This window comes from Ovis canadensis, chromosome 14, assembly GCF_042477335.2.
Source record: "Ovis canadensis isolate MfBH-ARS-UI-01 breed Bighorn chromosome 14, ARS-UI_OviCan_v2, whole genome shotgun sequence".
In the NCBI taxonomy this organism is placed as follows: Eukaryota; Metazoa; Chordata; class Mammalia; order Artiodactyla; family Bovidae; genus Ovis; species Ovis canadensis.
This window is the reverse complement of record NC_091258.1, coordinates 38014375-38027992: the sequence shown is the minus strand read 5'-3', so window position 1 is coordinate 38027992 and position 13618 is coordinate 38014375. Positions and strand designations below refer to the sequence as shown.

At 41.4% G+C, this 13618-nt stretch overlaps 1 protein-coding gene across 1 annotated transcript in view; it reads right to left on the bottom strand.

Annotated features, from left to right (window-relative positions):
- Positions 1 to 13618, bottom strand: part of NUP93 (nucleoporin 93) — a 103245-nt gene that overhangs the window by 73945 nt on the left and 15682 nt on the right. The window contains exons 2-3 of the mRNA XM_069549893.1: positions 12259 to 12451; positions 238 to 355 (exon numbers count right to left, since the gene is read on the bottom strand). Coding sequence (XP_069405994.1) covers positions 238 to 355; positions 12259 to 12437 — 297 coding nt within the window. The 5' untranslated portion in view covers positions 12438 to 12451. The remainder of the gene's footprint in view (positions 1 to 237; positions 356 to 12258; positions 12452 to 13618) is intronic.

The window sequence follows — 13618 nt, the reverse complement described above, 5'->3', positions numbered from 1 at the left end:
ATAATTTAAAAAGTGCAGGTCGGAACTGCTTCCCTAAATTCAGTCTTGCAGAGCACTCTGAAAATAATCCAATGTTCCTCCAAAGCTGAGCCTCTCATTCTCTTAATATTTGAAGAAGAAAATTAACAAAGAAATATGGAATTACTAAACCAGCTGGTGAACAAAGGGTCAGGGCCCTCAGCCTGGGTTGCACGCTCAGGGTTTCACTGCACCAGTCCTGTGCCTGGCACCCCTTACCTGAATATCTGTATCCTTCACGGGCTCAAGAGGCTCGAAAGTGGTGGCTGCACTCAGACTCTCCAATCGCTGTGAGATGTGGGATATGTCAAGTCCCCGAGACCCAAGGAGAACTGACCTATATGAGGATACAGGACAGGGAGAAAAAAAGAATTAGGACATTTAATGTACTTTCTAAAATATTAAAGAGTATTTTTAGTATAAAACATCTTATAAGCTGCATGAATACTTTTGTATGGTTGCTTTATACCTTTCCAAAAACATCTACCACCTGGCATAACAGACACAACATTGCACTTTTTAGTAAGAGTTCTGATCATGCCTAAATTAGCGTGAGTGACCTATATAGGATAAAATGATAGCATGTCAATAAGATCATAGGCTAAACTGCTCCAAATATTTTACAGTGAAGAAAACTGTGAGGTGGGTATTATTCTCAGTCACCGTTTTCCAGATGGGGGAACCAAAGTGCAAAGAGGTTAACCAACTTATTCAAAATCACACAGCCAGGAAACAGTGGAGCCAGGTCACCAAGCTCCAGAGCACAAACTCTTAACCAGCACACTATATTTACAGCCTCTGTGCAGACAGATGTAGTGAACCTCAAAGTTTTAGAAGCTTCAGGAGTAACCTAGTTCAAACTTCATTCACTAAGGAAACTAAAAGTCCAGGGCAATCAACAACCTGCAAAGGGCAGTAAAACCAGAATTCAAGGCCAGTTCTCCAAAGGCCAAACATCATGTAAAGTGCATCTTCAAATTCCCCCTCTGTTGCCCAGTCTAACACGTGACTAATAAATGCTTTTCAAGAGAAATGAGAATAATACAGCTGGCTTTATGCCTACTTACTTGAGAAATGTGACAATGGAGACCAAAAAATAACTATAGAGTCTCACTAATATCCAGAACACTTTCTGGCAGAAAGAAACCTAGGAAGATTAAGGTGTTTAGACTGCTGCTTTTGGATTACGGTTTAATACCTCAACATTCCACTGACAGAGTCTCTGCTCATTCTGAGTAACTCAGAAGAAGCGAGACCACCTGGCAGCACAAGTAACCCTAACACCTATGGGGGTTACACTGAAGAAGACCAACTCTGAACACACTTACTGGAGAAATGAAAGGACTTCTCATGCTTATTTCCACTGTGCTAAGTACACTAATGGTACTAAGGGCCACTAACAGGTGATGTGCACCCAGAGGACTCCCCACTGTGGATTCCTGTCTCTTCCATCAGAATGGTCAGCTATGATGCCATCCCTGGCCTCCCCTCCAGGCTATCATTTCAAGCAGATAATCTTGCCTCTCTCTTCTAACAATCCTTGACAGCTAACTTCCTAATACAATGGTTCCCAGTCTTGGTTGCACGTTAGAATCACCTAGACAACTTCCCTCCCAATGATTTTGATAATGCTGGATGAAGACTGGAGATTGGGTATCAATATAATGCTCTCCTTCCTTTTTTATTAACACCTTTACTGAGATATTATTCACATATCACACAATTCACCCATTTAAAGTGTATAATTTCATGGGTTTCAGTGTATCCACAGGGTTGTACAACCATCACCACAATCTATTTCAGAACATTTTCATCACCCTCCCCCCTCCTAATTTTCCAACAACCCATCAGCAGTCATGGGAATGTAAGATGCTCATGTCTCGACAAATCTCTCCCCAACCTCTGGCAACCACTAATCTATTTTCCATCTCTCTAACTTTTCCTATTCTGGACATTTTCTATAAATGGAATTATAAAATATGTGGTTGCTTGTGACTGGCTTCTTTCACTTAGCGTATTTTCAAGGTTCATCCATGTTGCAGCATGTATCGGTACTTTATTTCCTTTTATTATTGTACAGTACTCCATTATATGAATATGCTATATCTTCTATTTATGAACATATCCATTCATCAGCTGAAAGACAGCTGGGTTGTTTCTACTTTTTGGCTATTATATGAATGCTGCCATGAACATTCATGTACAGGTTTTTTTTTTTAATATTTATTTACTTAGCTGCACTGGGTCTCGGTTATCTTGATTGTAGCATGTGGGATCTAGTTCCCTGACCAGGGATTGAACCCAGGCTCCCTGCACTGGGAGCACAGAGTCTTAGTCGCTGGACCATCATGGAAATCCTTATACAAGTTTTTACATTAATATATGTTTTCATTTCTTGTGAGCATATACCTAGGAGCAGAACTGCTAGATTATATATTAATTCCTTGTTTAACCTTCTAAAGAACTGTCAGACTATTTTCCAAAGCAGTTACACTATTTCATATTCCCATAAGCAATGTACGAGGGTTCCAATTTTTTCCATATCTTTGCCAATACCTGTTATTACCTTTTGGATTGCAGCCATTTTAGTGAACTCCCCCTTTTAAACTATTATAGGAAAAATCTTACTATTTTATTATAAAATAATAAACCTTGTACATATTGCTGTTGTTCAGTCGCCAAGCCATATCCAACTCTTTGCCATCCCATGGACTGTAGCATGCCAGGCCTTCCTGTCCCTCACCATCTCCCGGAGTTTGCCCAAGTTCATGTCCATTCCATTGGTAGTACCATCCAACCATCTCATCCTTTGACGCCCTCTTCTAAATCTGCTCTCAATCCTTTCCAGCATGAGGGACTTTTCGAATGAGTCGGCTGTTTGCATCAGATGACCAAAATACTGGCACCTATTACTGCTTCAAAAATTAGCATGTTGTAGCCAAGTTTATTTCATCTACATCCCTACCCACTTTCTTCTCTCTACCACACAGATTATTTCAAAAGAAATCCAAGATATTCCTCTTTAATACTTTTAAGATTTGTGTTTGTTTGAATAGAACACAAATTAGTTCTCTACTTGCAAATAACTGATATGCCTCCAAGTGTCTTTTCATCTACAAAGGCTGCCCCTCTGTCTCATTTTTTTTTTCTTACAATTGCTTTGTTTGGAGACTCTAGTTCATTTGTCCTGTAGAACAATGCTACTCAAACTTGAAACGTGCATGTGAATCACCTGGGAAACTTGTTAATATGCAGATTCTGTTTCAGCAGGTCTGAGAGAGAGCATAAGCGTCTCCATGTCTAAAAAGCTCACAGATGATGCTTATGTTGTTGATCTATGGGCCACACTCAAAGTAGCAAGGATGTAGTTTCCCATATAACAGGTTTTACTGACTGCATCCCCATGATGTAATTTAGCAGGGTCCTTTGGCCTCTCCTATCCAATTTCCTGTAAATTGAAAGTAAGTGCTGACAGTCAGATCAGATTCATGTGGCATTATTTTATTTTTTTTTTGGTTCGATTACTTCAGACTTTTATCAAGAGGTATGTAACGTCTGATTACCTCTTTTTGGAATGTTACCAGACGCTGATGATCACTGCTGAGATTCATTAATTCCTTAGAGGTTGCAAAATGGTGGTATTCTATCTTTATTAGCTGGAATATTTCCCCTCAGAGACGCTCTTCATCAACTATGTGGTTACTCTGAATAATGAGTTGATTCTCTAGCATCCTCCAAAGGTGACTGATGAGTCTTGCTTTAGTATCATTATGAACTCATGAATTTAAACATATTTGATGTGTTTCACTCCATGCAGTTACTATCTTTATCATGTTCAAAATCATTTCATCTTTGGCTAATAGAAGCCTTTTCAAGTTGGTTTCTGAGATCTTTTGACATGACTCAAGGGGAACTTCATAACTTCCTTGCCATCTGGTATAAGTTCATCTTACACAGACCTGGAATTGGTCAACTCTCCAAAGAGCCCCAGTTACTTTTTATTAAGAAACGGAGTTTTAGAGTGCACTCTCTGGGCACTAGGACTGCTCACTGCTACACTGTTTCTAAGCCTTCAACAGGCAGAGCTAGAAACAGAGTTTTTAATTTTGTTTCACATCACCACCCTAACTATCTACTTGCTTTATCCTACACTATATACACAACAGTCTCAAAACAACAGTATTAATCCCTCCACCAACAATACCATTATTGAAGACTGATTAAGATATTACTTGGAAATGTTCCTCTCTGAATGGTTGTGTCATCAACTGAATGAGAATTTATTTTTTGAAATTTAATTGTTTTACAATTATGCAAAATATTTAAACAATTTCAAAGTCCAAAAAGAAAGTCCCTGTCTTCTCCATCTTATTTTTTCCCTTTTCCTATAGGTAACCGTTTGTGTTAATCACATCTTTTTACTTTCTGTATTTGCTGCTTTGACATCTGAGGCCATGCTAATACTGGAGGGACTGCCTCTCCCAGGTTCGCTAATTCCTAGAGGCCTGCAAGCACATAAAACATATGCATACTAATCAATCCAGAGTCCATACCTCAACCACCTCCTTCACCGGGACACTACCTTCTTCCCTAATCATCTCAGGGCTAAGTACCAACCAACCAGAGACAGCGCTTTTACCCTAGAGCCCACCAAGGTGATTCAAACTAGCCAATCCTAAGCCTGCTCACCATGCCTTCTTACAGAAACCACAGTAAAGGCTTTTGTCCACGTGTTCCCCTTACTTCATTTGCCCCAACTGACCTCAGTGCTTCCTCAGTGGCCCTGCATAGCACGCTCTGCCTCCTGTTTCTGGAGAAATGTGAGTAGAAATTTCTTCCCTCATGACAGTCATATCCCTGTCTGCATGTCTTATCATACCTTATTATAGCAAACCTTCAGTTCAGTTCAGTTGTTCAGTTGTGTCCGACTCTTTGCGACCCCATGAATCGCAGCATGCCTGGCCTCCCTGTCCATCACCAACTCCCGGAGTTCACTCAAACTCATGTCCATCGAGTCAGTGATGCCATCCAGCCATCTCATCCTCTGTCATCCCCTTTTCCTCCTGCCCCCAATCCTTCCCAGCATCAGAGTCTTTTCCAATGAGTCAACTCTTCACATGAGGTGGCCAAAGTACTGGAGTTTCAGCTTTAGCATCAGTCTTTCCAAAGAACACCCAGGGCTGATCTCCTTTAGAATGGACTGGCTGGATCTCTTTGCAGTCCAAGGGACTCTCAAGAGTCAAATACTTATATACATTTGTGTTTTCTACTTTTTGAAAACAGTGTTACTGAGACATAATCCACACACTATTTAATCACCCACTGAAAACGTGTAATTCACAGATACATGTGTATGTATGACTGAATCACTTCTGCTACACACCTGAAACTAGTAACATTGTTAATCAATTATAATATAAAGTAAAAACTAAAAGTAAATTTTAAAAAATGGCAGAATGTTGATATGATGGGTGATGGGTACCTGGTTTATACTGTCTTCTCTACTCTTGCGAATGTTTTAACATTTCCATAATAAAAGGGTTAAAAAGAAGTGTGATGGGGTGAGTGGGAGGAAATCTCAAAAAAAAAGTGGGTTTTAATATATTCACAGATTTGCACAACCAACACTACAATTAATTTTAGAATCTTTTCATTACCTAGAAAAAAAACTCCTTACCCAGAGCAGTCACTCCCTAGGCCCCCTAATCTATCACTCCCTTCACAACCTCTTAATTACTCTCTTGTTTCTATATATTTGCCTACTCTGGACATTGCATGTAAATGGTACTATAGAGTATATAGTCTTTTGTGACTGACTTCTTCCACTTAGCGTGTTTTTTCAAGGTTCATCCATGTTGGAGTATGTATTAGTAGTTTATTCTTTTTTATTGCCAAAGAGTATTCCATTATATGGATATACCACTTTCATTTATCAATTTATCAGTCGTTAGACATTTGGATTGTTTCCCCTTTCTGGCGACTACAAGTAATGCGGCTATCAACACTCATGTACAGGTTTCTGTGTGGACAACTGTTTTCATTCCTGCTGGGTATATGCCTGGGAGTGGAACTGCTCATTTATATGGAAACTCTATAGTTAACCTTTTGAGGAACTGCTAGACGGTTTTGTAAACTCTGCACCACTTTACATTCCTACTGACAGTATATGAGGGTTTCAATATTTTCCACATTCTTTCCATTTGTTATTACCTATCTTTTTATCTACAGCCATCCTAGTGGGGGTGAAGTGGTATCTTTCTGTGGTTTTGATCTGCAACTCCCTGATGATTAGTGAATTGAACATCTTTTCATTTGTTTATTGGACATGAACAGATCTCCTTTGGAGAAATGCCTATTCAGATCTGCTCATCTTAAAACTGGGTTGTCTTTTGGTGCAGCCACGATGTAAAACAATAAGGAGGTTTCTCAAAAGAAAAAACGCTAAAAACAGAACTACCATATGATCCAGTAACTTCACTGGGGATATATACTTGGCGAAAATGAAAACATTAATTCAAAAAGATACAGGTATCCAATGTTTATAGCAGCATAGTAGCCAAGATATGGAAACAACTCAAGTGCCCATCCACAGGTGATAAAGAAGATGTGGTGGGTGGGTGGGTGTGGGTGTGTCTGGGTGTGTGTGTGTATGTATATGTATATATGTATATATATACACAATAGACTATTATTCACTCATAAAAAAGAATGAAAATTTGCATTAGCAGCAACATGGATGGACCGAGAAAGCATCATACTTAGTGAAATCAGGCAGAAACAAATACTGTATGACATCACTTATATATGACAGCTAAGAAATAACGCAAACAAATGTGCCCACAAAACAGAGACAGACAGACAGATATAGAACACTAACTAATGGTTACCAGAGAGGAGAGGGAAAGGGGGAGGAGCACACTAGATACGGGATTAAGGGACACGAACTACTACACCTGAAACAGATAAGGAACAAGGATATATTGTAGAGCACAGGGAATTATAGCCATTATCTTTTAACAACTTTCAATGGATGATAACCTGTAAAAATACTGAGTCACAATGCTGTACAACTGAACTAATACTGTAAATCAATACTACTTCAAAACAGAGTTGTCTTTTTATCACTGAGTTGTAAGAGATTTTAATATATTCTGGATGTAAATCCCTTATCCAATATATAGTATACAAACATTTTCTCCCCCATTCTGTGGGTTATTTCCTTCCCTGATAGTGTCCTTTAAATCACAAAAGCTTTTTAATTTTGATGAAGTTCAGTTTATTTTTGATGCTGTCACTTGCGCTTTTGGTTTCATATCCAAAAAGGCTCTGTCTAACCTAAGGTCAGGAAGATTTATGCCTATGTTTTCTTCTAAGAGTTTTAAAAGTTTAAAGACAAATACCGTATGATTTCACTTATATGCAGAATCTCAAAACCAAATCAAGTGAACAAACATAACAAAACAGAAACAGACTCATAGATTCAAAGAACAGGTGGTTGCCAGAGGGGAGGGAGGTAGGGGGAATGAGTGAAATGCAGGGAGGGAGATGAGGAGGTACAAACTTCCAATTATAAAATAAATGCATCACTGGAATGAAATACACAGAATGGGAAATACAGTCAATAATACCGTAATAACTTTGTATAGTGAGATGGTAACTAGACATATTGTGATCATTCTGTAAAGAAATATCAAATCACTATGTTATACCTGGAATTAACAAAGCATTCTAGGTCAATTATACTTCAATTTAAAAAAAAGACTGTTGTGGCCGTTTCAGGTTCCTTGAATTTCTATACAAATTTTAGGATCAATTTATAAATTGCTGCAAAAAAGCCACCTGGGATTTTGATAGGAATTGCATTTAATCCATAGATCAATTTGGGGAGTGTTAACATCTTAATGAGATGAAGTTTCCCAATCCACGAACATGGACTTTTTCACCTGCTTTCTTAAATAATGGAGAAGGCAACGGCAACCCACTCCAGTACTCTTGCCTGGGGAATCCCGTGGACGGAGGAGCCTGGTAGGCTGCAGTCCAGGGGGTCCCGAAGAGTCGGACATGACCAAGTGACTTCCCATTCATTTTTCACTTTCATGCATTGGAGAAGGAAATGGCAACCCACTCCAGTGTTCTTGCCTGGAGAATCCCAGGGATGGCGGAGCCTGGCGGGCTGCCATCTATGGGGTCGCACAGAGTCGGACACGACTGAAGTGACTTAGCAGCAGCAGCAGCGGCAGCAGTATACACGTTCCTCCAACTTTCATGTTTATTTTACTTAGCAACATGGCCTGGAGACACTCCATCCATGGTGGTGTATATTCACATTCCTTTGTGCGACTGAAAAGCACTCTGCTATGCACATGCACCACATTTATTCAACCAGTCCCTCCTGATGGATACTGGAATTGTTTCTAACTTTTGCTATTACAACCAATGCTGCAAAGAATATCTTTGTGCACACATCTTTTTGTACTTTTACCAGTGTACCTTTGGGAGAGACCTTCAGAAGTGTGACAGCTGGGTCAAGAGTAAATTCACTAACTACTGCCAAATTCTCTATCCCACCAGCACTCTATCCCCACCAGTGATACGTGAGAATGTATTCAGAGGCCAGTGATTTTAAGGCATACCAGGGTTGGGAACCTTGAAATGAAAAAATTAGCTATGAAAATTATGAGGAAAGTTATCGAGGTGGCTGGTGCCCAGAGGAAGTGTGCAGTTCAGGCTGTGTGGTGCATTTGCAGAAGCCCTGACTGGGGTGGCGGGGAGGGGAGGTGGAGGGAGGGACCATGGAGGCAGGCAGTCTGGGGTAGGGATGATGCTACTAACACGAACAAAGGCTGCTTCACCTTCTCAGGGCGGAAAAATCCAAAGGTTCCCTGCCCCAACTTTTACAAGCCAGAAAGCCTCTCCTGAGCAGAAAGTCAGAGAAGCTGAAGTCAAACAGTCCAGTCCCAGGAGAATAGGAAGACAAAAGCTGTTCTCAGAAGAAAGTCCAGAGGCCTGGGTTAGTCCCACCTGTCAGATACTGACTGAAAATCCTAGACAGCTCACTTGTCCAAGCTTCCTTTTTCTCCTGCTAAAATGTGGAGGAAAGCTCTGCCTCTCTCACCTCTCACGCCTGTGAAGACCAGTTGGGAGAATGCCCATGATAAGCCTTCGGGAACTGAAAATGCCTCACAAACAAGAGGGATTCTCACTGCCCAAGCTGGGTTGGAGTTCTGGTGTGATCACCTGCTATCTGACTCCTCAATACAAAAAGGAGACAGTCACACTTATTTCAAAGGGTTATTCTATTTCACAGGAAAGTACATAATGCATGTAAAGTACTTGGCACAGTGTCTGACAAACAATAAGTGCTTTAAAAGGTAGGTTAGTAGTATGAGCACAGAAAATGTCATAATCTGCTGTTTAACTCTGGGCAAATAAAACGGTATACATGTTTTGCCTGATCATGGGGAAAACTGTGAAAGAACAAGCAAGTTAATGGCACTGATCACCTTGGAGGGTAAAGTTGGGCAGAGAGTGATTGCTGACTTCTTCTTTGTATCCGAGGTTGTTTGGTTTCTGAGCTGAATGGAAAAATTCAATGAGGCATCGCCCGTGGGAAAAGAGGGGGATGTAACTGACGACGAGATTGGGGTTCACGGCCACTGATAACATTCTACGTCTTAACTGTGCAATGTGCACAGCAGTGTTCATTCACTGTGCTACTATTTGCACCATGAGTCGGCAAACTTAGCTCCGTAAAAGGCAGACAGCAAGTACTTCAGGCTTCGCCGGCCATACAGTCTGTCATTACTACTCAACTCGGCTACTGCAGCACAAAGGCAGCATAGACAATACATAAACAAGTACGTGTGGCTGTGTTCCAATAAAACTTTAACAGGCAGCGGGCTGCATTTGGCTCCTGGGTCTTAGTCTGCCAACCCCTGATTTATACCTTCATATATGTTATGCATATTCTCTTTTATGTGTGAAGAAATTTAACAATTTAAAAATATCACACACACATGCAAAAAAGCAATCAAATCTGTTCCCTAAAATGAAAAATCCAACACAGTCTATTTAAACAAATGCATTTCAACACAGAACAATTCAATCTTAAATCTACAATCCAATCTTAACTAAAATCTTGAAGACAGAAATTTCTTTCAAAATTTATTTCATGTAAGAAAAATTTTCCCTATTCACTTCTTTCCTCTGCCTTCATCCTGTACTAAAATATTCACATCACTCTTTATGTCTCTGCCTATCACAGAGATGGAAAAATACAGTCATCAGCCCTTTGGTTTCTTTTTAAGCACCTGCCCCACCCTATACCCATTCTTTCAACATTCCAACTTCCTCCCCCCTAAAATGATGAATTTAAGGTAGAAAGAGATGAGGAAGAATGGAAATTTACAAGAAAGAGAGCATGACTGATAATTGTTACCAAGAAAACATTTTTCCCTTTTCGCTCTTAATAGGCTGTAAAGCTGATGCAATTAAATTATAACTATAGCAACTCAGCTGGCATCACAGTCCTTTCGCTCCAGCAGCATCCTTTCACATAAGCAAAGCCTGCATGCCCGAGCCCTGGGGTAACTGCAGGCAGCCAGGAGCTGCAGCAGCAGGAGCCTGCAGGGAGGGCAAGTTAGTGGAAATGTCTGAAGACATTGGGGTGTTGGGAATTAATGTAGGGGACCAAGGATGGATAATAAAAAATCCTCGCCAGGGTTCCCCTGATGTGCCTTTATCAATACCAACAGAACCAAGAAAACTTAGTATTTAAAAAAAATAAAATTCTGGGGAGGCCTACATAAGGATTTCTACAACATCCTTACCGATTCAGCATGGCAGCCAAAACATTCAGATCTCAAGATGAGTTGAAAAAAGCAAATGTGGCCGTTAAATTCATCCTGGTGACATTCACTATGTATCCAAAACAACGTCCCCACCTTTATACCGGCACTTAGGTCTTTCTCAAGTTTAAGGAATGAAGACTAAGCAGATGACTGACGATTCCCATGATGTATTTTCCACAGAGAATCTCAGCCACTTTCCAGACCCAGCAAGGTCACCAGTAACAACACCTCTCCATCCTCCCATGACCCTTCCATCAGGGCTAAAGGAGCACACACTCTGGAGTCAACCTCACTGGGTCTGAATCCTGACTCACTACTCGCCAGCTGTGTGATCTGAAAGAGTTATTGCCCTCTCTGAGCCTTAGCTGCTCAACTGTAATACAGGGGTCACAGTCTTACTATTTATTGTGAAAGTGAAAGTATTAGTCACTCAGTCGTGTCCGACTCTTTGTGACCCCACGGGATGTAGCCGGCCAGGCTCCTCTGTCCATGGAATTCTTCAGGCAAGAACGCTGGAGTGGGTTGCCATTTTATTGTGAGGACTAAGCAAAATCTTACTGACGTACAGTAAGTAATGAATAAACACATTTGTTATGGAAAGTGGCAAGATTTTTTTTCTGCCTCACTAAAGAATAAGTTCCTTGAGGGCAAGGACCATGTCTAATACATGGTTGTAGCCGAGAGATGGTCCAGGCCTGGCACAGTGGGGACCCCAAACATATGCCTGTAGAATCAACAACCCAATGCATGCTGTGTGGCAGCAGCAGCCACTGGTCAGACAGTCAACCTGCACTTTTCTCCCACTGCACATTCTCGGGGCTCACCTACTTTCCTCTTCTACAATCAACTGGCAGGCACTGCATTTCCAAGGTCTTTTAGAAGCAGCCTATGGGGTCACTGACAATAAGCAGACAGAATCACTACTCATGTGGATGGCTTCTCATCACTAACTGCTCATCAATTTCTTCCAAGTGCTCTTAAAAATGGTGCCCATCACTTCGTGCTCTCTGGGTTTAGAGGGAACACTTATCTGTGTGACCCACATTTACCAATATACTATGTGAACCATTTATGACCCAACGGTCAGTGAACCCAAGCAGGAAAATGACTGGGACGCTTCTGCATGGCAAAGCTCTACACCCTTTCTCACCCTGATCACCTCTGCCTGTGACAGGGACTCACAGCTTGGTCAGGCAGACAGACTGGAAAAGCCAGGAAGGTGGGGGACAAAGCAGCGCTGCTGATCTGTTTATAAAACCTCTCTCGAATTCCTGAGGATCTGGCTTGTATCTGAATTTTACAGACTGCGGCCAAATTCAAGGCAGGAAAGCAGGAACAGATCCTGCCCCCAAGTCCCCAGTGCCAGTGCTCCCTCCCCAGCAGTACTCACGCCTTGACATCTGCTGTCTCCTGGGACGTGCGTGTGAGGGTACGGGAACGCAGACGCTCACCCGCCTGCTGGATCTCCTGCAGGTTCCGTTCCACATGGGGAAGCTCTGAGATGCCCTCGGTCTCTGCAGCAAGCTGTTCAGCTTGCTGAAGGAGCTCACCAAACCCTTCAGTATCCATTGGGGACGCAGATCCTAGGTGGGGGAGAAGGAAAAAGAGACCCAAGTCAAGGGACGGATGGGCTTCACAACTGCCTGAACCTGTCACAAGCTCAATGAAACACTGGGACTTTCTGAAAACAGACAAGGAGACAGGTCCTCAACAAGCAGCGTTTGTTCCTGAACGTAGCCCAAGAACAACAGGTCTGACAGAGAAAATGAGTCAGACTGAGAAAAAATAGATCATTTCTGTCCATATTGACAGCCCCAAGATTGATTTCTGCCACCAGAACAAAAGCAAAGATATTAAGGCACAGACTAGAATTCCTGTCTCCCTCCACAGACTCAGAGCTGACAGGGGAAAGAAGCCATGGGCAACCTCTGAGAGGCCCAAAGAACCCTCAGCTGTGCCTCCCTCCTTCTGCCCGTCTGAGACAGGAAAACGCCCCGCCTGCAGAGGCCTGGGCAATTAGGCCCTTATCTTATATGATTCCCAACAACTCTGTGAGGACCCTGAGAAGACAGAGAAGCAACGTCAGTCCACAGGGCTCAGTCCTGTGCCCAGAACAGTCTCTGCAGCAACGAGGCAGAACTGAGGCCAGAAGAAGACAGGCTTCTGACTGATCCCTGTTAGTCTCTACACACCTGCTCCTTTGCTAACATAAAAGACAGTGTTTTAAAATTCATGTCCAAGTCTCCACTCATTCTTCTTTAGCTTCACCTCTGAGAGCAGAGATCCATCTGTGTTATATATGACACTCAGAATATTAGACTTGCTAATACATCTACTAGTTTCAGAAATACCACTGCAACTAATAATTATACAATAGTAGCTGGCTTCTAGATGATGAATATTATTAGCAAGATCACCTGTTTCTCCAACAACTGAATGAGAAAAGCACTTTGAACAGCGTTGATATTTAATGCACATCACACATTTATGAATCTTCTATATACTGTACCATCCTAGTATAAGGTTCATGACCAAGGAGTCTTTAACTACTACCACCACTGAAATCAACAGAAGATAAATAGTATCAACATCATTTAAAAAAATTTCACTGCTAAAAGGTTAACAAAATTATTATTTATTAAAAAAGAACAAGTCTTTCAAAAGTAGCTTTTGTTGATAATTTTCCTCTTTGTTCCAAAGGCATGGCTTCTATTGTACTTTTGAAATCCCTTGGTCTAGAAGTGTAGTTA